Source organism: Eublepharis macularius, chromosome 1, assembly GCF_028583425.1.
Source record: "Eublepharis macularius isolate TG4126 chromosome 1, MPM_Emac_v1.0, whole genome shotgun sequence".
In the NCBI taxonomy this organism is placed as follows: Eukaryota; Metazoa; Chordata; class Lepidosauria; order Squamata; family Eublepharidae; genus Eublepharis; species Eublepharis macularius.
The window spans coordinates 151,725,847-151,751,911 of record NC_072790.1 but is presented as its reverse complement, the minus strand read 5'-3'; the positions used below and the strand labels follow the sequence as shown (position 1 = coordinate 151,751,911).

The 26,065-nt window shown below is 44.6% G+C and overlaps 1 protein-coding gene across 1 annotated transcript in view; it reads right to left on the bottom strand.

The window, feature by feature from the left end:
• Positions 1-26,065, bottom strand: part of RYR2 (ryanodine receptor 2) — a 720,715-nt gene that overhangs the window by 209,103 nt on the left and 485,547 nt on the right. Inside the window, exons 51-58 of the mRNA XM_054975163.1 lie at positions 21,317-21,407; positions 18,555-18,695; positions 16,196-16,359; positions 15,404-15,482; positions 13,386-13,475; positions 12,275-12,412; positions 10,812-10,889; positions 9,867-9,942 (exon numbers count right to left, since the gene is read on the bottom strand). Of these exons, the coding sequence (XP_054831138.1) occupies positions 9,867-9,942; positions 10,812-10,889; positions 12,275-12,412; positions 13,386-13,475; positions 15,404-15,482; positions 16,196-16,359; positions 18,555-18,695; positions 21,317-21,407 (857 nt within the window). The remainder of the gene's footprint in view (positions 1-9,866; positions 9,943-10,811; positions 10,890-12,274; positions 12,413-13,385; positions 13,476-15,403; positions 15,483-16,195; positions 16,360-18,554; positions 18,696-21,316; positions 21,408-26,065) is intronic.

Below are 26,065 nucleotides of genomic sequence, written 5' to 3'. Positions count from 1 at the left end.
ACAAGATATTTTGCACATAACTTCACTGTAAAGCACAGGATTTCTAATTCTAAAGAATCCACATTATTACTGTCTACCCAGTTGGCATATATGAAATAAATGTATTTATATTTATATTAATAAATTCATGTATATTCAAAAGCAACTTCAACAAAGGACAGGATTTTAGAATAACTTGTGTCCAAGAATAAAGAAAATGGAAGATTAAGCAATTTTAAATCTGTGCAACATCATGAGATAATTAAGGGAAGAGAGAGATCTGTAGATAATCCCACAAACCATTCATTTTTTTGGCTTCAAATGTATGGTTCACATATGTTTGAAAAGATATGGGACCGGATACAAAGATTCCATTCCACTAACATGAAGCTTTCTTCTGGAGCAAGATGCTTTTCACCAGCAAATCATACCTCTTCCACCAAAGCACAGGAAGAAGGCTCCACTGATAGCAGGATGGATCATTGGGATCCACACTTTTTTAATGAATAAAATTTCTACAATTTCTGTTGTATAGATCCAAAAAAGTGCTGCCACTGTGCACCTATGGGTATGCAAAGGGAAGGCATCTGGTGGCAGCACCTGATGCCTCTCAAAGTGCTCCTCTGAAAAATGATTAGTGTCCAAAGAGAACAGGAACCAAACGTAACCTGACAACACATTAATCCTTGAGTGAATGATGGGGGATCCCAAAATTATAGTGATGTGTGTAAAACAAACCAGCACATGATAAATTTTTATTTAAAGATTGAATTATAGGTTGAAGGTGACAAGAAATGAGATTATAGTTGTCAAGTGCATAGTATAGTAGAAAAGACATTGTGTCTCCATTTTAGCTTGTCTTCCACTATCCATCTTGACAAGACAAATAAGTGGGTACTAGATCAAATCAAGACTGAATCCTTCCTAGAAGCTAAAATGACAAAACTGAGGCTATAGTACTTTGGTCACATCATGAGAAGATAAGAGTCTCTGGAAAAGTCAATAATGGTACAAAAAGTGGAAGGCAGTAGGAAAAGGAAGACCTAAAATGAGGTGGCTTGACTCAATAAAAAAAGCCCCACCATCCAGTTTGCAGGATCTGAGCAAGTCTGTTAATGATAGGATGTTTTGGAGATCTTTCCTTCATAGGGTCACCATAGGTTGGAGGCGACTTGACAGCACACAACACACACACATCAATCTTAACATAGAATAAGTTTCTCTTCTCTCTGTCTTGACATAGCCCAGTAAACAAGCTATAGTCCATTATCACAACAAAGAGAAAAATCAGGAGAACAAGGAAAACTGCACATAATCTAATTACACTTACTGAGGGAAACTACTATTCAAGAGACAAGCCAAACCCACTAATTTTCACAGATTATTAAACAAGGCCTCTCAATTATTGATCATTGTGCCTCTAGCAAGAAAAGAATTAGAACTGGTGAAGAAAATAATCTTCTCAATGATAGCATTGTCCATTGTAAGTGTTATTTAATTTATTTAAAACATCTGTATGCTTTCTTTCTACCCAAAATAGTATCCCCAAGGTCACAAACGGTAAAACACTAAAAAAAGTAAAACAACAGTTTAAAACAATTAAAATTTAAATAACATTTAAAATAGTATTAAAACAATTCACTAAGTGCACACATGAACACACAACACAAAGAACAGGGAAGAAAGCCAATAATGGTTACTGGGGGTATGCTAGACAAAACAATATGGCACTCCCGGCTGGCGGCAAACAGCCACTGTGGTTGGGACCCATGCTTTTACCCCTCCGGAAGGAGGAGGAGGCAGCAGCCGCACTTGCCCTGTGCATGGGGCTGCATGTGAAGGGAGGAGCTTTGTCGGGTTTCTCAGCTGCTCTGCCCTTCGGCGTCTCAGTGTGCCTCGTGCTCGGGCCGAGAGAGGACACGTTTCCTTCTCTTCCTGCATGAGGGGCCTTTGGAGGCATTCAGCTGAGTGGTTTCAGCTCGGCCGGCCTCTGCTGCTGGGGAGATTGGGTGGAGCATTCGTGGCTTTTTCTCCTGGGCCTCGTGATGAGAAAGGAGAGGACATGTTTCCCATTCCTCTCTGGCACGAGGAGGGAGAGACCTGGGTGGAGCAGGTGTCAGGGCAGAGTTTCCAGGTGGGGACTCTGGTTTTCGCTGCTCCAGCATGGCAGTGGCTTTTACCTTGCTGTCGGGTCGGGAGTGTCCAGTGAAGCACTCCCACACGGTGGCAGCATCCGCCGCTTCTGTGCTGGTTTACTTTCCTGCGGCCCTCGCCCATGCCTCTATATGGGAGCATGGTGCAGGCTCTGTTTGCCACCTGTGCCCACCCATGCTCCGAGGCGGGTTTGCTTTGTGGGAGGAGGTCGGCGGGCGTTCTGGGTTGTGTCTGGGTGCTGCTCGGCCCAAGTTGGGGCCTGTACTGCAGCTCTCGTGCAGCTGGGCAGGCCCTCCCCCAGGGCACTTTGCCAGCAGTGGACATCTTCCCCATATTACTGGCCCTATCTTTGGGGGCCCTGGGTTTCCCTTCCCTACTTACCTCATGGTTTTGGCCTAGTATTCGCCCTGAGGCAATATTATACGTCTCCTTGGCCTAGGATTAGGCACCAGTGGGGGCCTAATGGCCATTTGGTTTGGGCCTTGGTGGCCATTTTGTGAGCAGTGGTTGAGTACAGTGGTTGAGTGGGTTTTTTCTGTTTATCAGCACTGGCTAGTTCGACTCCCGCTATTGCCATTAGCTTAGTGAGCTGCCTTGGCTTTGTGGATTGCTTTGGGTAAGTCACCCCTCAGCACCAGCTCCCTATTTGGGGCCAGATCCATAGATACTGGCTTCCCTCTCTCTGGGTGGCATTTTGGGAGCTTTCCTGGCAGCCATTTAGTCTATTTCATGAGACTATAGCCTTAATAATTCAGAATTACAATAATATTTTTAACAAATATATACAGAGTGGGGGGGGGGGGGTGCTGGCTGGGCCTGTGGCCAGTTCACTGGTTCTCCAGGAGTACTGGAGCAGGCTTGCCAGACCTGTCAGCCATTTTGTAAAGGCTTGTGGTGTCAGCTTTTGTTGAGCGCAGGCAGTCATTTGGTTGGAAACTGCGTGTTAGCTTAGCCTGAGTATTGGTGTTCTGTTCATTATCTCAGCCCGAGAATTTAACATGCCTCCCAAAAATGGCACAGGTCATTCAAAGGGCAAACAGCCCGCAAAGCGACCAGCCCCCAGGCAGCTTGTTGTTGCCTTAACATCCTCCGATGAGGATGAAGCATTACCGACTCACCAGGACCTGCTAGACCACCTAGCAGCATTGGAGCAAGCCCGTGGGGTTCTTAATGCTGACCCAGGGGCCAAGGGTAAGAAGCCTGTTAGGGTGGCATTGAAGGCATCCTGTATTAATGAGATTTTGTCCCATATTTCTGCTCTCGTGGGTTTGTCAGACCTCAGAGGGCATTGGCTGCCAGAGCATCTGCTGGTCAAGCTCCAGAGGCTTTGTTGGACTATGCAGGCCTGGCAGAGGGACATGATGGTGGATCTGGGGAGCCTGAACAGGTAGTGCTGACAGTTCAGCCTCCAGAATTGGACAGTAAGTTTTCCTGACCTCAGCAGGGGTCTGGGGGGCATGGGGGCTTTGGGGTCAGGCCACTACCCCCACACCCCCTAGCAATTTAATTCAATTTATAGTCCTCCCTCCCCACACCAGTGGGCTCAGGGCAGATCACAACAAAGCTTAAAAACACACTACACAATTAATCATCATTACCATTAAAAACATAAAATAGTACATATTATTCATTTAAAAATACTACATCTATATAAGTATAAAAACAAAAAACATAGCAGCACATAATTTAGATGCTCACCTTTCACCATCTATAGAGCATTTTTCAGCAAAATATATGAGAGAGGGGAGGTGACATTGAACGGGAGGGCATATAGTTTAACCCCCCACTGGGGGGGGGCACCGCCTAGCATCAACCATATGCCTGGTGGAACAGCTCCATCTTGCAGGCCCGGCAAAATGCTAACAGATCCTGCCAGGCCATGGTCTCATAAGACAGAGCATTCCACCAGGCTGGGGCCAGGGCCGAAAAATCCCTGGCCGTGGTCAACACCAGGCAGGCCTCCCTAGAGCCAGGGATCTTTAATAGATGTTTATTGCTCGAGCAAAGGGTCCTCTGGGGCTCGTATGGGGAGAGGCAGCCCTGCAGATACGATGGACCCAGTCCACATAGGGCTTTATAGGTTAATACCAAAACCTTGAACCTGATTCGGTACCCCACCGGTAACCAATGCAGCTGGCGCAATACTGGTGTTATGTGCCCCCATATCAATGTTCCGGAAATAACCTGCGCTGCTGCATTCTGTACCAGCTATAACTGCCGGATCAGGTTCAGGGGAAGCCCAGTGTAGAGTGCATTACAGTAGTCCAATCTAGAGGTGACCATTGCTTGGACCACTGTAGTCAAGTTGCGGGATGATAGATAGGGGGCAAGTTGCCTGGCTTGTCGAAGATAGTAAAAAGAAGACCTAGCAACCGCAGTAACCTGATCCTCCATTGTCAGGGAGGAATCAAGAATCACCCCCAGGCTTCTAACTCTCGGGGCCAGTGTAAGCACTGCCCCATCGAGTATAGGGAGCCAGGGTCCCGAATCCATACTTCCACGACTCAGGTACATGATCTCCGTCTTCATAGGGTTCAGTTTCAGCCGACTTGGTCTCAACCATCCAGCCACGGCTTCAAAAGCACGCTCCAGGACATCCGGGGCCAATCCAGGCCGGCCATCCATCAACAGATAAAGCTGCGTGTCATCCGCATATTGGTGACACCAAAGCTCAAAACTTCGCACCAACTGGGCGAGGGGGTGCATATAGATATTAAATAGTAATGGGGAGAATATCGCTCCCTGTGGCACACCACATACTAGTGGCCTACGAGACGATAACCTCTCCCCTAGCGCCACCCTCTGTCCCCGATCATGGAGAAAGGAGACTAGCCACTGCAGCGCTGTCCCCTGAATCCCCACATCGGCAAGGCTGTGGGTCAAAAGATCATAGTCGACCGTATCGAACGCTGCTGAAAGATCTAATAAAATCAGCAGCGCCAATCCTCCCTGATCCAGATGCCTGTGGAGATCATCTGTGAGGCCGACCAGTAATGTCTCCACCCCATGTCCTGGGCGGAAACCGGACTGGACGGGATCTAGGGCTGAGGTCTCCTTCAGGAAATTCTGCAGTTGTTTCTCCGCCGCTCGTTCAACTACCTTACCCAGAAACAGGAGGCTCGAGACCAGGCGGTAGCTGAGCAAATTGGTGGGATATAATGATAGTTTCTTCAGAAGAGGCCATACCACAGCCTCTTTTAACGTCCTAGGAAAAACTCCAGAGCTTAAGTACAAGTTTACAATCGCCTCCAAGGAATCCCATAGTCAATCGACACTGGCTTTTACCAGCCACGACGGACACGGGTCCAGGGGGCATGTGGTAGGCTGCACCACCTGCAGAATCCTGTCCACCTTCTCCCCAAAAAGGGGGCTGAAATGATCAAATATCCACCCCGAAGACGGCCAAGGGGCCTCTAGTTCACATACTGTATCAACTGTGGCCGGTAAGTCGTGGCAGAGAGACAAGATCTTAACAGCAAAAAAGCTCGCAAAGGCCTCACAGCTTATCTCCAAATTCAAATTTTGGTGGTCTCTGCCTGATTGGGAGACCAATGAACACACCACATTAAACAATTTAGCCAGGCGTGAGCTAGCTTATGCTATGGAAGCCGCATAGTATTCCATCTCACAGGCAAGCCTATGGCTTTATATGAGCAACCAGGCACATCACAATCTGTGGCTGCAGGTAGTGTATGGATGCAGTGGGGTCAGCCATCCCTCACAGGCCAGTTCCTGGGGGCGGCAGGATGGCTGCCTATTGCACCCCAGTCTCCGGTGGGGATGGGCTCGGTGGCTCCATGGGGTTCCTTTTATGGGTACCCTTGGGCTAGCTTTGGTTCAGTTCCATATAGGGCATTCCCCTTTGGGGATACAGCAATGCCTCTTGGGTACCACTTGACCCCAGCAACCAGGGAAAATATCCTTAAGGCACCCGTTTCAGTATATGGACATAATATACAGGGGGGATATGGACTTCGCCAGCGCAGCTTGGCTGCAATATGACGAAATGTTCCGCAGGAATCGCCGGGTAATGGGCCTTCAGCACAATGAGGGGGCAAGAGTTCAGTTTCAGTTCAGTTGCCTGGTTTTCTGCGATTAATAGTTGTGTTTTTTCCCTAGGGGCAGCTGGAGAGCCAAACTGCCTATTGAGGCTTGGATGGCGGAATGCTTTGTTTTGTTGCAGGTTCAGTGCCTGTGCCTCTTGCTGTGGTTGCAGGACAAGGGTGTGTATGCTCCAAGGCTTCCCTGCCAGGTGTGTGCACAAAGCTTGGGCCCCAATTGGCGTTTTTCCTAGGTTCCCATATGTTGTGCAGGGTGATTGGAATGGTTGATGAGCCGGGTGGAGGCTCTAGACTCCACTTATAGTATTGGGAAATAAGGATTGATCTCCCCCACCATCTGCAAAGCTGGGCCACATTTGCTGACCTCTACTGAGGGGACGGAAGTAACCACAGTTTGGAGTAGATGCGGCAAGGGCGTGAGTGGCTTTATGCCATCTGTGGGGTGCTATGGCCTAAGCAGAGGTTTGGCCTTAGCGGTGGCAGATTAGGAGTTGGGAAATTGAGCAGGACGGTGACCACCCTTGGCTTATCCCCATTGGTGGGGAGTGGGGTCTGTCAGAAATGGCTGGCTGCGGTACGGCCCAGTCATGAGGTCAGATGCCCTAGTGGGGAACCCCTGGACAAGCTGGTCCCCCTTGCAGCTGTACAGCTAGGTGGGGGAGCTTTAAGGGGGTGAACCGCTTAGCAAGGCCAGGCGGGCGATGGATGGCTCGCACCCAGGGCTGTTGGGGGTCACCCATACAGGTCAGGGCAAAGGTCCAGGAATGACCCCAGGGCCTGACCTGTACTGCTAGTTAGGCTCTTGCCGTGTTGACAAATATGTTGTTATAAATTAATAAAGCAGCCCTTTAATCCCAACACGTCTTTGCCTCTTCATTCCGACTGGGGAAGCAAAAGTCTTTACACATTGGCAGCAGAGGGGGAAAGATGACTCTCCCTGGGGAAGGAGCTCCAAAGTTTTGGTGCCATGATTGAGAAGGCCCTTTTTTGACTTGCCACCCATCTACCCTCAGATCAAGGGGGCATCTGAAGCAGGGCCTCCAAAGGTCACTGTAGTGAAAGGCAGGTTCATATAGAAGAAGGCAGCCCTTAAGGTATGCTGGTCCCAAGCCATAAAGGGCTTTAATGGTCAATGTCAATACCTTGAACTGGTCCAGATGCAAACTGGGAGCCAGATCATATGGAATAGGAATAGAAAGATATGGTCCCTATGACCCACTCCAGTCAGCATTCCGGCCTCGGCATTTTGTATCAACTGAATCTTCTGGACAGTTTTCATGTTACCAGGGCATGCAGTACAGTAGCAAGAGCTTTCCTGCCCATGAAGGGCTGCAGTTGGCTCACCAGTTCAAAGCTGGTGAAGGGCACCCCTGGCAACTGCCACCTGTTTATTCAACAAGAGGCCTGGGTCCAGGAGCATCCACAAGCTATGAACCTGCTCCTTTAGAGGGAGTGCAATCCCATCTAGAACAGAAGAGAACTCATTTTCTGGGTCAGACCTTCTTCCTACCAATAGTACCTACATCTTGTTGGGATTAAGTTTCAACTTGTGAACATTTATGATCTGATTTGATTTATATGAAATTTCATACCAAAGCAACATGTCATCAGTTAATTCAAAAGACCTTCTGTTAGCAGTCAGACCCCTTCCCCATGCTGAAAGGGCAGTTTATGAATGGAATATCATAAACGCTTCCTCATATGCCAGAAGTCCAAGGCACTGCTTGGCCCAGAGTAGATGCCAGATGGGCAGGAGGACTGGAAAGTTACCAAGACATGAGTCAGAGGCGGGTGACTATCCTCCGTGCCCGGAGAGATGCAGAGATAATGAGGCTTCCTGAGAAAATTTTCTACCTAATCTCATCAATGCCTTCCTTTATTTCTCCTCATCCATTTACCCTAATCAAAGCTCTTCAGCACACCTGATAGCCCTACCATCCGGTATCTACCTGGTCATTAAACAATATTCTCACCTATAGCCCATCCCAGATGGCCACTTCAAACCTCTCCCCACTTATTGTTCTACCTCCAGACAAACCATTAAGCTATTGTTTTGGGAAGCAAGAAATGCCCCAGGGTGTGTTTTGCCCTATAACTGGACTTTCTCAGCCATGTGCTCTGTGTCTGTGTTCTGGATCCATAGATCCAGCCTCAGGCTCAAGACTTTTGTTCTTGCTGTAAAATGCTGGTATTTTCGCAGCTGCCTCCGTGGACACCTCCTATTGCCCTCCCTAACTCCTTTCTCCCACTTTCCTCCCTGATTTTCCTAATTGAATGCGTGCTGCGTGTGACTTGCTGTACATTTGCTTTTTATTTTTCCTTAATAAAAAACCTTTCCTGTTGAACATCCGCCTGATTCATGTAAGTCTCTAAGAAATAATCCCCATAAACATTGGTGGAGATTCCTAATTACACCCTCTCGCTGTCTCCTTTAATGCTAATTCCCCCAACTAATTAAGGAGACCTCCTATTTGGGCAACACTCCCCCTCCTGCCTACACACACACACAGATGTCACCTCTTTTTTTTATTTGGCAGTATTAGCAGAACTCTGAACAACTCTTCACATTCTTTAGCCAGTCAGATGGCATATGTGACTGTTTGCCTTGCCCCCTCTGCTCCTTCTAGGCCTTGCCATTTATTAATCTTTTGGTTTTTACTTACGCTTCATGCCTTGTAAGTGGAGTCAGACTCTATTTTCAAATCAAGTTAGTGCCTGCCCAGGATTACCCCTTGTGTTGTGAGATTCAGACTGAATGTGGACACAGAAAATGTCAACCTTTTGGGTTACTTTGAACTACTTCTTGCCTGGATGTTCATATCCCTGCCTGGAAAACTGTACCTTTGCCTGGACCTGCACAGAGAAGTAGCCTAGTCCCTTCTTTACTGTTTCACTCTACCTCCGTGGCCTCCTGCCTCTCCTCTTGAATGCAGTATGTTACACAATATGTGGGTGCTTGGAATATCTGGCTCCTTGTACTGGGCTTGCTAGTATTGGGTATTTGAATGCTTGGTACCATTTTGATTGCTTGAGTTCACTAATTCTTTCATCCAGATCTTTGTTGTATCCCCCTCAAAAAACTTTGGCACCAAATTCACTTTCTCTGAGTGGGTGGCACAAGGATGGTTTTCTTCCTTAAGCTTGGGCTAATATAAATCTGGGCTCAAATTAGAAAGTGAGCCACAATAACTTTTGCACATGTCTAGAATTCACATTTTCTCTAATCACATAGAGAAGAAAGATTTCTTCACAAAAAGTTTTTCCAAAAAGAATCAGAAATAAAAAATGAGGCTTAATTATATATATATAAATACACATTACAGCTCATCACTACCCCCTCATTGCTAAAACAGGCAATGCTTAACTGCATCTTCAGAGATTTTAACTCCCATTTTGCTTTTTCTATTATCTTCTTTTCAGACAAACTGATAGGAATTAATTCCTCGATATGACAAGCTATAGTTATTAGGTTGTCACTTAGCTATTAGGTAATTCAAATTTCTCACATTTATATAATGTGGGCTTCTCTGTCAAGTACTGACGAACTTTCTGATAGAAACTGCATTTTCTGCTCTTTTCAGACATTAATTTTGTTGAGCAATGACTACTGTTCTTAGGTAATCTACGCTAATCATTAATGGTTTTATAAATATGTAATCAAAGATGATTTACCTTTTGCTTCAAGCTCCATTTTCTTTTTCTTTGCCCATATGTTGTGATAGTTTTCAGCCATCATCTCAGCCATAGCCTAAAGAAAAGAAAAATGGATTGGATCCAAAATACTTTGGGTATAGTTAGAGGATAACTTTCCCACTTACAGCCTCCTACTGCATGTCCAAAATGCTGTCCCTAGGGGTCAGGGAACCTTCAGGAAAGTACAGGGAACAATGTAGCCATCTGCGGTGGAAGATGGGAAAATGTGTAATAACTGCCTCCCTCCTTTACTGTTTGAAATTTAAATCAAACCAAAAGTAATTGCTTCATTAAGACTAATGTTGTATGAAGCTACCTTTGCATTTTTGAATTAACATGCTTTTGCTTAAGTTGTCTTATTGAAGACAAAATCTGAATATACTCTATTCTATTGATATACTAATTTACAAATCTAAACAATCAAGCTTCAAGAAATAATCTCCAACATTATGACCTTCCATTCACAAATAGCAGAATCCAAACAAATATACTCTGTGTGGGGAAATTACAGAACATACTGAGAGACCAGTGGAATTTCCATAAACAAAAAGGATTCTTGAAATAAATCCCTGAGGACTGTATGTGCTACATCCCTGACTATGGCGCACCCAGCTCCGTAGCATACATAGCTTTGCCATAGCTGGAAATCAGAAAGATACATGGGTAAGAGAAGAGTTCCCTTGCAGCCTGGAGCAGGATCCCAATTACTTGCTTTGATGTTAAAAAAATTCTCTGTGACATTATTGTTGAATATTACAGGCAAAACACCTGAAGCATAAACTTGAAATATGTGTCTTAAAATCAGGTATCTGGGTGAATAGCTTCCAGAAACAAGCATGAATCTTGCATTATACAGAAATTGGCAAAGCAACAAAAGTTGTCTTAATGTTCTATATACTTCACATTGGTTATGATATAACTTACATGCAACTCTCTGGAGAGGGTAACATTACTCATATCAATTGCACGGGGAGCATAACCATGGACAGTATCTACAGAAACCTGAATATTAACAGACGTGTAAAAGAAGAGAGAACAATCACAAACATTAAATAAAAAAATCAACAACAGCTTTTAAAAGAGAAAAGGTTTATTAAATCCCTGCGGGAAGAAGGAACAATTCACCATTAAACATGTTTACATATTTCTCTATTAAACTACAAAATACTGCAGAAGAATGAGAGCTGGCCACAGTGTAGTAAAAAAAAACAGTATAAAACAGTCACTACCTGCAAACAATGAATTCAGTAGTGCCAAATAATTACCCATTTATTTTAATTAATAATTGGCATGTGCAAATATTCTGAGTAAAATCAAAGATATTTAGGTTGCAAATGAAAGCTAACATTCTAGTCCGTAATACTACACTCTGTTCAAAATTGCAACAGGTGCAGGCAAAAGACAAGTATCATACACCAACCTTGCCATTTCACATGCTATGTTTTCATTCACATACCATCATTTATTTCATTGGGGCTGAGTACACATAAGGACTGGAGCCAAAGTGCCTAAATTGACAATCTGAAAGCAAACCAAAAATTCTGGATTCTATGCTTGGGGGTGGGGGTGGGGGGAAGTGTATATCTTTACTAGAAAAGAGAACAAACAATGCCAGTACTTTTGTTTTCTTTTTTGCAACCCAATACAAAATTAAATTAGTCTACAGGCAGTTTATATAATGTACAGCAATTTGCATATCTTTAAAATTTAATTAGAAGTACTGCCATTTCCTTTGGTTGCTAAATAAACAGCAAGCACATCTATAAAGTAGTGTCACTACAAAGTAAATTTTAGACATTCTAATCTGAAGCAACCAAAATTTCTTATACAGGCATATTTACTAATAGATTCAGATTCAGATTACTTTATTACAGCACTTAGCCAGTACATTTACCATAGACATATTTACTAATATGTGACAATATGAGGGAAGTAATTCCAGAGAGGCAGCCATGTTGCAGTGCATTCACAAGCAGATTTACACTTCTAAGGCCACTAACTTCAATGGACTGAGAACAGTAGGATTCTGCTTTGGATGGCACTGCCAATTTCTTACAGTAAAAGTAAACAGGATGACACCTTAAAGACCAACATATTCTTAATAAATCATTAGATTTTGTGGACTGGAGCCCACCACCATTAGATACATGGCAGACATAACTATCTATTTACTCTATCGATATGGAGTGAAGGAGAAAAAGGGGTAAACAGGGAAATGAATGGAAGTACAAAACTCCTGTGTATTAAGTCTGAGGAAGAACAGCAAACTCAAAGAAGATGGGTTTTCATGTGCAATGCAAGCTGTCAAATACTTTGCCCAATAATCACAAGCTCCATGAGATGAAATCACTCAACTGGCAGCATAAGAACAAGAGTTTGATATGTACCTGACTTGTCTGCGATATACGGCGTGGTCTGTTATAAAGAGCCATGGTGTCTCCTTCTCTTGTTCTTTCAACCCTCCATCCCCAAGCAAGCATGGTTTTCAGAGACTCTTTGATTGGCCATCTATAAATTTCTTTTTCCTATGGAAAGAACATATATGATATCTTGCTGGCCATCAAGTAGCTTTGAGGAGGAGATATACTATTACTCATTCTTTTATACTTACATACCAATCTCAGTAGTTTTCCCACTCAGTGTAGAGATCAGATTCACACCTTCAAAGATCCCAGAGACTTCACTGGATCTTACATAGCATCTCAAGCTAATTAATACCCAACAGATCACCCAACACGTGTAAGTTAAGACAAAGGTCACTGAATACAAAAAGGCTCTGGAATTAACAACCAGAGCCTTTCTGTATTCAGTAACCTTTCTTTTAATTTACACATCTATTTGAAATTAAATAAATACATTAGAACTGGGGTGTGAGGATGGATCAGACATTACCTACATGGCAAATGCAGATCTAAATTGATAGCCTCACTATTCTTAAGAGTGATTATCCAGTTATCATATTCTTCATATAACTGTATTTTTCAACAAATCATTTCACAATATGAGACAGGGGACATGCCAATAATTTAAACTCAATATGTGAACACAGCCCAAGAACAAGAGAAAAGCAAAATCTATTTATTGAATTCAAATCTTGCCATTTTTTTTTCATCATGGAACTCAAGATGATTTCAAGGAAGTTTCCTATCCAAGCCCTGACCAGAGCTACTTGCGTGCAGCAATGTTACTGGATCATGCATTCTAAGGTCATACCTTGGGACTATTGGTAACTGATTATTGAAAGATTCAAATCATGTAAGCATTTAATGAACATACCATCATAAGGAAATAGAATGCAGAACAGAGGGTTCTGAGGTAAAAATTACTATGCATTGTACTACCATCCTCAGATAATAGTCATTCAATTTAGAAAAAACAGCATGATTTTGTTCTAAGTACTAAGAAATATCTCGGTTAATTGAAAAAGAAGCAATAAAACAGGTCCTTTCACATTCAGGAATAAATTAGCATAAACAAACTGTTACATGAACGTCTTACCTTTTCTGATAAGAGTTTATATTGTTTCATTAATGGCTGTACTTTGGAAGATTCTGAGTACGTTTCACCATACATCCACCCATTTGCAAACTGACAAAAAATTTAAAAAGGGTCAACGAAAGACAAATTGATTAGAAATGTTGATGCAACTTAAAGTTTGGCTGCTTTTTCGGTATACTATCAATAATTCTTTTTCTTTAACTGGATGCTTCTCAAATGACACCTACCCCTCCAAGAAAATATATGTAATGTCATCTCCCTCGCTCTTAATTATTGTGAAATATACTTTTTATAGCTGCAACAACCCAAATCTTTTATTCAGTGTTCATGTAACAATCTATATTAGTTTTAAAGATTGTAATTTAAAACTGTACTAATGTTGCTTGGGGTGAATATCCACCTTACTTGCACTTTTTCACAGAAAATATAAAGAAGTAGCTCTAGATTTTTTTTCTTTTAGGACATTATCACCTGCATATTAGTAAATAATGTCCCCAAAGCACAGCCACTTTCCACTTATGGTTTTCTTTTTGTAAACAAAAATGCTCCTAGGGTATAAAACAACCCCAGCAATCTATTGATTTTGTCATTTGGGTGCTTCATTATGCCTGCTGAAAACAGTATTTTGGAGTAAGAATATATTCCACATATTCTTTTCTGGAAGTCACTATGTCAGCCCCCTCCTTGTCAAGGTCAGAGGCCAGGGCAACTGCCTTGTCCTTGTGCTGCCTTCTCTGGCCTTGGGCCAGGGTTGAGCCTCAGAAATGATGGGAAGCATCACAGCATCACCTGTCTCCCCCTCTTCCTTCAAGGGACCCGACTCTCTCACCTGCAGTGTGGACCTGCCTCACTCTTTCTCCTCAGCATCCTCCTGCCTGGCTTTTTAAAGACTCTGCTAGGTGGAGGCTCCTCCTGGACTATCCTTGTCCTCCTTCCCCAGTGGTCATCTTCCCCTGAAGGACAGAGCCACAAGCCAACTGGGTGGATGCCTCACTCTCCTGGGGCTTGATTGCAACTCCTCCAGTGCCATGGGCCCCAGGCCTCACCAGTGCTCTGCCCCTGCCAGGCGCACCTCCTCTCCCTGGGGCAAAGGCATGCCCCAAGCCTTCCCAGCTACCACCTGTTGCTCGTCTACTCTCGGCGGTGGCAATGAGATCCCATCGTCTCACTCCTCCATGGACACCTCCTCCTGCCTCGGGGAAGATACACCCAAGGTCTGTGTGGGCCCCTTGTGTAGCCTGCTCCCACCCAGCTGACACAATGGCAGCCTGGGCCCAGCAATCCCTGCTTCCTGGCTGCTCCCAGTAAGTGCTGAGGAGCGGGGGGGGGGGGGGGGGCTTCTTCACACACTAATCCAGGGAAACATTTTAAAGTGTTCTGGAGAGATATAGTGTCTCCTGATAAACTTGCAGACTCTCTCCTGGACTCACTATTTACCTCACTACAGAGTTATGTTCTTGGGAAACAACCATATCCCATATACATACAGCATTAGCAACTCTTAATGTGAGAAGTTTTCCACCCCATGTGAAATTATGTTTCCAGGTTCTGGGTTTTTGGTTTATTGTGAAGCACAATGTCTTCTGCTAGTGGCTGTTTGCTGTGGGTTTCTTTCATGGAACACCATCTACGCTATTGGCAAGGCAGTGCCCACCAGTGAAAATTACTGGAGTGGGCAAGTGTTGCCTACTCTACTCTTCCAGATTCATCTATCTCAACATGATACTGTAGAAGACAACCATACAGATCTTTGGTAACAATAGATACAAAGTTCTTTTTTACAATAAATATATTAAGTAAGTTGCTCACCACAAATGTTAAAAAAAATTGCTGAAATTCAGACAATATGAGCCCATTTAAAGAATTTCTTTTGATTAAAGACAAGAAATGATTCTGAAAACACAGCTTTAAAAAGATTCTGTAATGAATACTAACATGAACAACATGTTTGTAATGCTGGACAGATGGATTCCTGGTATTGTAAATATGCTTAGACAAAAATATATAAATAATTTTACCTTTTCCATACACCATTTATCATGAGAGTGTTCTGCGTATTTGTTAATAAAGTAGTCTAACTTTTCAGGAATTGTAATGCTGGGCAAGGAAAAGGAAAATACGTATCAATTAATAATAATCAGCTCATTATACCACAGTATTTGAACTTAGATTTACTTGTCAAAACCCCAGTACTGATACCAAGGCAAGAGTACTATTCGTATTTTACACTCCTATAACTTTTTTTGGAATAAAGATATGCATACTGAAAATACTTAATTTCACAGTTGATTGGTATTATAGGAAAATCAGTAATGCCTTTTAAAATTGAAGATAAAGCAAAAGAACCATTCCACATGACTAATCAATTGGATGTCTGAATAACTTATGCTCATCTACAGATTTTCAAAGACATACAGTTAAGGATAAACAGCTGGTGGAATATGCCATCAAGTCATAGCTGTCTTACAGCGACCCCTGCTGGGATTTTCAAAGCAAGAGGCTAACAGAGGTAGTTTGCCATTGCCTGCCTCTGCAACTCTAGCCTTTGCTGGAGCTTCCATCCAATTATTAACCAATGCCGACCCTGCTTAGCTTCTCAGATCTAGCTTGCCTGGTTTATCCTGGTCAGAGTAAGGGTAAACTGCTTTGTGATAATTCCATTTATCATTTAGCATATTCAGTCGCTTTGTAGGATGAAGGCTAGATATTCCAAAAGTGAAAAAACAGGGAAGACTGCATGCATTTTGTAATATATTAAACTTAACATAATATATGTAATCAAAATAATCTGCAGTAGAATAAATTCTTACTTAGAGGTATCAACAGGTTGTGGGTTAAAGTTCCCATCTGAATCCATAGAAGCCTGTTTTTCCATTACACCAACATAATTTGATTCCATGTAATCAGGAGGTAAAGCCCCTGCCACTGCACTCAAGCAGGGCAAAGCTAGTTTGAATAATTCTTGTTCATATTTCTGTGGAAAGAATACAAGAGATACAGCAGTGAACTGAAGCAGCTAACATTTTGCTGTAAACAATTACAAATTTAAATGCCCTGCTGATCCAAAATATAGAATAATGTATTCCAGCATCCAGTCTCACACAGTTGTCAACCAAATGCCCCGGAGAGATAACAAACAGGACACAGAGGTGAAAGCTTTTCCCCTGATGGTGCCTCCTAGCACTGGTTGTCAGAGATTTACAGTGCTATCCTAAATAGATTTACACCCTTTTAAGCCTACTAACTTCTATGGACTAAGTGGAGTCTAACACTGCTTAGGATGATATTGCCACAGCTTCTTGAGGTGGAGGTTCCCTTTCGTCACCTTTTCTAGTAGCAACGGATGGATCTATCCTCCATGAATCTGTTCAATCCTCTTTTAAAGCCATCTATATTAGTTGCCAGTACACCATATTCAGGCTGCAATATCTACAGGAAGCACCCTTCATAAGTTTGGCTACCATCTCTTGAGCTTTTGTCTAACATGATGTAGCTCTTCTTCTAGTAAGCATACGGGTCCCTTAATATCTTTCACAGCATCATAGCATTCAGTGTTAGAAATTGTAGTGCAAAATTTATTTTCTAAGAAACATATTTGAATTATTTATCTGCATACATTTTGTGAGCTGCTCTAAAATGGAAGGATTACAAGTCCTTGTTCACACATAATAAATATAAACATTATGACAATACCAGGGGTCATTTCGTAGAAAAAAGAGCTGGAGGAACTCATTAGCATAACTCATTAGCATATGCCCCATCCCTTGCCATCACCGGAAATGTGTCATTGTCATAACTGATTTGCATATGCCACACCCCCTGACATCACATATCCTGGCTGTTTTGGACCCAATCCTGGCCATTCAGGGCCAAAATTGGGCCCAAAATGGCAAAAAGGGACTGAAAATGGCCGAAAAGGTCAGGATCGGGCCTCATCTTCTTCAGGAGAGCTATAGCCACTCATTCAATATTGAATCATGCAAAAGTATCGGGGGGGGGAACAATAAACATCCAAAATGGTCAGGATCGGGCCACTGCTGAGTGGGATAGTGATCCACCACCCGTCAGAGGCCTGATCTGGGCTGTTTTGGCCCCCATCCAGGATGAAATGAACCCAAAATGGCCGAGAGTCAGGTGGGCAGGGCCACCTGACATGTGACCTCTTTGGGGAACTGCCGGAACTGTGTTCCTGTGCATTCCCCCTCGAAATGAGCCCTCTGGACAATACCCTTATTACCTCTGGTAAATTAATCCTCTGATCCAACAATTAAATATGAAATGCAGTGGAATATAAATGAACAATAACAATACAGACCTATTGGCCTGTCCTCATCTTCTTCAGGAGAGCTATAGCCACTCATTCAATATTGAATCATGCAAAAGTATCAGGGGGGAAAAACAATAAACATCCAATATAAAAGAAACTAAAACTACTATGATCAACCTACAACATATTTCTTGAAGAACAAAAAACTGCTGTATTAGAATGTTTAACTTATATTCTGATTATATTATCATTCAATACAATTGGTAAAAGAAGATAAGGTAAAAGATAAGGAAGATAAGGTAAAAGAAGATAAGCCCGAAGCAATGGGCTTAAATTACATGCACAAAGGTACCATCTGGATATTAGGAAAAACGTTTTCACGGTCAGAGTAGTTCAAAAGTGGAATCTGCTGCCTAGGGAGGTGGTGAGCTCCCCCTCACTGGCAGTTTTCAAGAAGAGGCTGGATGAATATTTGTCAGAGATGTTTTAGGCTGATCCTGCACTGGGAAGGGGGTTGGACTAGATGGTCTGTATGGCCCCTTCCAACTCTATGATTCTATGATTCTATGAATATTTCAAACATACATATATGTATCATCAAGTCACAATGAACTTATGGCAACCCCAGCATGAGGCTTTTAAGGCAAGTGAGAAGCAGAGGTAGTTTGCCATTGCCTTCCTCTGTAGTCTTCCTTGTAGCATCCAAGTACCGACAACACTTAGCTTCCAAGAAGTGACAAAATTGGGCTATACCATGCTGCCTTCCCTTCTCAGTATTTTAAAAGTTCACAATTCAGCATTTTGCAGAAAGGTAATGAAAAAAATCCATCGCATACTTTAGTCTTCTTTGGTGTACTTATTTGGGTCAGAATCATTATTTATATTATAAGCTTAAAAGTTACCTTTTGCGACAGGGCATCAAAAATACCCCAGAACAACTTTCTGGACAAATGAAGTTCCTCTTCTGAAGCAGCACCAAAGTTGCCCCATCCTCCTGGTAAGCAGTAATACTTCCAGCATCTTTCATAATGATTTGTCAGCAACTAAATAAAATGTGAATGTATGAAAATATATTTCTCCTTTATTAATAAAATCCATCAAGTATTTTTTAAATCAGAAACTTTAAACTTGCCCGAAGGCACTGACTGCCAATTGTAATATTCAGATTTAGGGCGGGGGGCGGGGGCGGGGGACACACAGTGAAATGTTATATTAAAATCATGATAGTTCATTTTAAAGTACCCAGTGACACTTTTCAGAACTACATGGTGTGATCATTTTTAAAAAGACCTTGTTCTTCTGTTGCATCGAACACAATAAAAACGTTGTGGCACTTTAAAGATAAACAAATTGAGTGTAGCACAATACAAGTGTTATGGGTGGTGCACAGAAAAGAATGAACAAAGTAAGTCATCTGGCTGCCTGACACGTATATTTGCAAAAAAATTGCAAAAAGCTATTCAGCTGTCATTCAAAATTTAGCATCCACTGCCTGGTGATCAGGTGTTGCTTCAGGGAGGCTGGTCACAGAAAAAGTTGAAGCCAGACTGACTTTGCTAGATAATCAGTTTAGGAAAAACTTTATCCTACTGTATGAAAGGCTAAGCATGTTCCAGACAACTCACTTCCTACCCTGTGCATCACCAGAGGCCGCTGCTGTGGAGAGAAGCCCAGGCGAGGTAGCCCGGACCTCCAGAGAGCATGCTGCTGGGATCAGGCGCAGAGCAGGAGGAAATGCCCACCCACCCCTTTATCCAGCTATGATCAGGCATGGAGCAGGGGGCCATGCCCACCCTCTTCACCCAGCTGGGATCAGGCATGGAGCAGGGGGCAATGTCCACCCACCCCTTCACCCCGCTGCAATGAGGAGCAAAGCAGGTGGCAATGCCCACCCCACCTTCACCCAACTGGGATCAGGTGTGGAGTAGGTGGCAATGCCCACCCCTCTTTCACCCAGTTGGGATCAGGAGTAGAGCAGGTGGCATTTCCTGGCCCCCGCCTTCACCCAGCTTGGATTAGGTGCAGAGCAGGTGGCAATGCCAGCCTCCCTTCACCCAGCTGGGATCAGGAGCAGAGCAGGTGGCAATATCCACCCTCTGCCTTCACCTGGCTGGGATAAGATGTGGAGCAGGCAGCAATGCCCACCCTCCTTCACCCGGATGGAATCAGGTGCAGAGCAGGAGACAATCCCTGCCCCCCCCCATTCACCTAGCTGGGATCAAGAGTGGAGCAGGTGGCAATGCCTGCCCCCCTTCACCTGGTCAGGATCAGGCTCGGAGCAGGTGGCAATGCCCATCCTCCCTTCACACACCCAGAATCAGTCATGGAGCAGGTGGTAATGCCTGTCCCCGCCTTCACCCAGCTGGGATCAGGTGCGGAGAAGGTGGCAATGCCTGCCCCCCTTCACCTGGTCGGGATCAGGAGCAGAATAGGTGGTGATGTCCACCCCCCAAATTCACCCAGCTGAGATAATATGTGAAGCAGGTAGCAATGCCTGCCTCCCCTCACCAGGAAGGAATCAGGCGCAGAGCAGGAGGCAATCCCCCCCATTCACCCAGCTGGGATCAGGAGCAGAGCAGGTGGCAATGCCTGCCCCCCCATCTTCACCTGGCCAGGATCAGGCACAGAGCAGGATGCAATGTCCAACCCTTCTTCACCCAGCCAAGATAAGGAGCAAAGCAGGCAGCAGTGCCCATCCCCCACCTTCACCCAGCTGGGATCAAGCGTGGAATAGGTGACAATGCTCACCCTCCCTTCACCCTGCTGGAATCAGGCATGGAGCAGGAGACAACCCGCCCCCCCCCTTCACCCACCAGGATTAGGAGCGGAGCATGAGGTAATGCCAACTTGCCCGCCCTCCCCATTCTAAAGCCAGGGTTTTGTTACTAGTCCTTAATAAAAGTCACCTCCTGAGCTGAAAAATTACACTGCTGTTCTGCTCATTCTACAAGAACGACCTCCTGAACAATCTCGTTCTGCATATTTTGTAAAATAACAGCACAGTGGGGGCCTCTGGTAGACCATTCCACAATGTAGGATCCATCACAGAGAATGTATGTGAATGGGTAATTTTACCTGTCTGCTGGGTGGCACCTTCAAAAAGCTTTGATCAGATGAGTGGAGCTATTGCAGCAAAACATAGCAAGAGAGGCGACCGTATGTGGGTCCAATGCCTTTAAGTACAGGTATGTGGGTCCAATGCCTTTAAAAGCTTTGTAGATGATACCTTTTAGTCCAGTGGGTTGGATCAAGTCTAATATTTCTGTGGGTACAAGGATTTCTACACACAGAGTGTATTTTTCCTGCCACTTGCCTGCTGTGGCAGCTTGAAAGCCTCCTTTCCTCAATCCTGCTGCAGTGAGACAGGGAATCACCAGGAACAGGATATGGGGCAGCATTTCAGACTGCCACGGGAGAGGTGAAGCAGGAAAATCACACTCCATGCGCAGAAATACTAGCATCCACAGAAATGTCTAGTCTGGTTCAAAGCCAATTAAATGATTTGAACTAATATAGATACCATGGTTCAAAGATTATATTAGCTATCATTAACTGTGATGGAACATTACTAAAGGGTACAATAATATTAGAGCTACCCTTCTCTTCTAGAAAATGAGGACAAGTGAGATAAATAGCATATTCTGAAGAGGAAGACTAAATTTACCTTGAGAGGCATCTTTGCATGTTCATTTAATAGTGGAATATCAAACACTAATCTTCTCATCAAATGTTGCATCATTGAAGGCCTGAGTTGACTGTAAGTAGAAAGAAAAGTTTGAATATATATGTACCTGCAAAATTAGAAACAGGTATATGAGCCACCACCGATGGCCATTATTCTAGTCAAACAAAAGTTGACTGGAGGACAGGAGTCAAACTAAATTGTTAGGGTTGTACTACTGAAGATTGTGTTCAAATACATTGACTCTAGAGTAAATTGTATTTGACAGGAATGTTTATAAGGTTGAGATATGTATATGGCTGGGTTTTGTTATACTGTATGGGAGTAATATCAGTGTTATATTAACATCAGTATTATATGTCACTGCTGTTTGGACTGACATTGAGCTTGCCCACCATTGCTGGGGGAAATGAGAAGTAAACTGGATGATGGTGGACATAGGGAGGGGGGGCAGTATGGAGTCAGGGATCCCAGTCCTCTGGGGACGTGGGAGGTATGGCGGTGGGAGCTGGTCTCGGCTGAGAAGGGCATGGAGATATGGTTTGAGCTTGGTGCCCTTCTAACCTGTGACTCATCCCGCAATATACTGGGGATGGAGATAGGAGAAGGAACCTCCCTTCGACACTGATGTTGCGCAATGCTAGGTCCATAAATAAGAAGACTGCAACATTGCAAGACTTCTTTGCAATGAGTAATATGGACCTGGTATATGTGACTGAGACCGGGGTGAGGGAAGACAAAATGGTCGCCCTGGGGGAATTGACCCCCGCAAGGTATTTGTTCCTTCATCAGTCCCGAAAAGGAGGCCGGGGGGGAGGGGTGGCAATCCTCACTCTAGAGTCTTTCTCCTTCAAACTGCTCCCCACCCCTGAGATCTCTGGCATTGAATGTGTAGGCGTGGTGTGGGGTGCTGAGGAGAGTTTGGCCATCTGCTTGGTGTACCAACCACCTAGTGCACCAGCAGATACCCTGTTGTGCCTGCTAGAGGTGGTGGCAGGGTGGGCCTTGGGAGTACTCCAGAGTGATGGTGTTGGGGGCTTCAATGTCCATGCCGAAGATGCCTCCCCTGTGCAGGCTGCAGACCTGGTAACTTCCATGGCAGCACTAGGACTCTCCCAATTTGTATCGACCCCCACACACAAAGCGGGCCACACGCTAGACTTGATCTTCGGGATGGGGCTCAATGTGGATCTAGAGGCAATAGAACCAGTGCCATGGTCAGACCACTCAGTTTTGAGGGCTCGACTGGGGATACCACTACCCCTCGCAAGGGTGGTGAGCTGATTTATGCTCACCTGCGGAGACTCATAGATCCAACTGGATTCTGGAATGCTCTGCGGGATCCTATGCTCCATGGTGGTTCGTTAGATGAGCTGGTGGAGGACTGGCAATGCCGGCTCTTCGAAGCCATCGACAAAATCACTCCCCGTCACCCTCTTTGCCCCGTGTAAGACAGGCTCCCTGGTATACAGAGGAGCTTCGAGAGAAGAAGCGGGAGCTAAGATGACTTGAGAGAGTGTGGTGGCGATCTCGCGACGAAGAGGCAAGATCATCTTATAGGACGTTTATGAAAGCCTATGAGATGGCGGTGAAGGCTGTGAAGAAAGCGTTCTATACAGCCTCCATCGCATCAGCTAGCTAGCGTCGAGCAAAATTGTTCAATGTGGTTCGTTCACTGGTCTCCCTCCCAGGGAGGGAGACCAGTGATAAAATTTTGTCTCTCTGCCATGAGTTGCCAGCCACAGTTGATACAGTAAAGGAACTAGAGACCCCTTGGCCATTTTTAGGGTCAATATTTGATCAGTTTAGTCCACTTTCTGGGGAGAAGATTGACAGGACCTGTGATTAGTTAGGCCCACCACGTGCCCCTTGGACCCATGCCCATCATGGCTGGTAAAGGCCAGTGCCAATGGTCTACGGTCCTCATTGGAGGCCACTGTTAACATGTCCTTGGGCACCAGGGTTTTTCCCGAGCCATTAAAGGAAGCCGTGGTGAGACCTCTCTTGGATAAACCATCACTGGACCCTACTGACTTGGTCAATTGTCTCCCAGTTTCGAACCTCCCGTTTCTGGGAAAGGTGATTGAGCAGGCGGTGGTGGAACTGATACAGGGTTTCCTGAAGGATGTCTCGACCCTAGATCCCTTTCAGTTCGGGTTCCGGCCAGGACATGGGACAGAGACACTGTTGGTTGCCCTCATGGATGACCTTCGCAGACATCTGGATCGAGGTATTTCAACGCTGCTGATATTATTGGATTTGTCAGCAGTGTTTGACACAGTCGATTACGATCTTCTGACCCACCGCCTCGCCGATGTGGGGATATCAGAGACTGCCTTACAGTGACTTGTCTCTTTTCTCCATGGTCAGGGAGAGAGGGTGGCGCTTGGGGAGATATTGTCACCCCATCACCCATTGGTGTGCGGGGTCCTGCAGGGGGCAATACTCTCCCCTTTATTGTTTAACATCTACATGCGCCCCCTTGCCCAGTTGGTGTGAAGTTTCTGGCTTGGGTGTCATCAATATGCAGATGACACCAAGCTGTACCTGATGATGGACAGCCGGCCTGACTCAGCCCCAGATGTCCTGGAACATGCGTTTGCAGCCATGACTGAGTCGACTGAAACTGAACCTAACAAAGACAGAGGTCCTGTACTTGAGCCATGGGGGACTGGGTTCAGGATTCCGGGTCCCAGCCCTCGATGGGGCACAGCTTGTGCCAGTTCTGAGGGTCAGGGGTCTGGGGGTGATCCTGGATGCCTCCCTGAACACGGAGGCACAGGTCACAGCGGTTGTCAGGTCTTCTTTTTTCCATCTGCGACAGACCACGCAACTTGTCCCCTACCTGTCTACCTGTGACTTAACTACAGTGATCCAGGCAACGGTCATCTCTAGGTTAGACTACTGTAACTCGCTCTACACGGGCCTACCCTTGAGCCTGACCTGGAGACTGCAGCTGGTGCAAAACGCAGTGGTGCGCATCATTATGAAAGCACCAAATAGGGCATGTGAAGAAAAAATGCTATGTTCATAATTGTGTGAGAAGCCTTTCCTGAGGGTTAGTTCAGAGGCTTCACTGCTGAGAGAAATTTTCCCGAGAGGCCTTTTTGCTTTTTACTTGCAGCAAGCTGCTTGCGTTTCTCAGCTTCTGTCCTTGAGTCAAGATAAGCTGTTCTCACTGGAGCCAAGCTGAACTTTTTTAGTGTGTGTCTGAGTTAATTGGTAATCAGATTCGCACCTGTGGATTTGGGTCGTGTGCTAAGAGCTGCAGACTTGACGCACTTTCCTTTTGCACAGGACATCTATGCTCAGGTGATATTGTTAAGCTGTGACCGGATTGGCAGTTCAGGTCTGCGCCACTCTGGTTCCAGCTTCTAACCAGCATAAATTGGCTGCTAAAAAACATAGAGTCTGAGCTTGTGGTGGGTGTCAGCAACAGACAACTGCTCTTGCCCCTTTTGTTCTGCTTCTGGCTTCGTTTTGTGAGAGGGACTGAAGCTCCCATCTTTCAGATCGCTACTTGCTTTTGTGGACCCTTGTCCAGGGACTTTTCTTGCTACGTTTGTGAAACCAACTTGCTTTGACTCCTAAGGAATTACTGTGGTATGTAGAGCTAACAGCTATCAATTTCTTTTTTTTCTCACATGTTGTCTTGTACTTGTGATAACCTTGCACTCTGATCAATAAATCTTTGTATTTTTACCTTGTGTGGGTTATTGAGACCCTGAAGCCTCAAAGTTATAAAATCTTTGCTGAAATCACCCTGTGTGTTGGTTGTTGTGGGTTTTCCGGGCTGTATTGCCGTGGTCTTGGCATTGTAGTTCCTGACGTTTCGCCAGCAGCTGTGGCTGGCATCTTCAGAGGTGTAGCACCAAAAGACAGAGATCTCTCAGTGTCACAGTGTGGAAAAGATGTGGGTCATTTGTATCTACTCAGGAGGGGTGGGGTTGAACTGAGTCATCCTGTGAGAGTTTCCCAGGGTGTGGAATGCTAATGGCGGGAGGCTTCACTGTATCCTGAGGAGGTTCTTTTGCATATGGATTGGTACTTGATGTGCTAATCTTCTCTGCAGGGCTATTGTCGGGGATAGAATGTTTTGTTAGCCTGGTGTTTTTCAGAACTGGAAACCATGCTCTGTTCATTCTTAAGGTTTCTTCTTTCCTGTTGAAGTTTTGCTTATGCTTGTGAATTTCAATGGCTTCCCTGTGCAGTCTGACAAAGTAGTTGGAAGTGTTGTCCAGTATTTTGGTGTCCTGGAATCACCACCCCCGACAGAAAAGAGGCATAATGAAAACATTAGTGGATCGTGCAAGACGGATATGTGAGCCGCACTTTCTCAATGAGGAAATTAACCATCTAAACCACGTACTTCAGGCAAATGGCTACTCCAGAAATTAAATCCGAAGAGCAATCAAACCCAGGATGAATCAAACAACCAAGGAAAAACAGTCTCCTACAGGAAAAGTGTTTTTGCCATATATCAAAGGAATTACTGATCAGATGGGAAAGCTTATGAAAAAGCATAACCTTCAAGCAGTATTCTGACCCACCCGAAAAATACAACAGATGCTACGATCAGCAAAAGACAGTAGAGACCCCCTCACCTCTGCAGGAGTATACCGTATACCCTGCAGCTGTGGACAAGTTTACATCGGGACCACAAAGCGTAGCATCCAGACAAGAATAAAAGAACATGAAAGACACTGCAGACTTGGACAACCTGAAAAATCA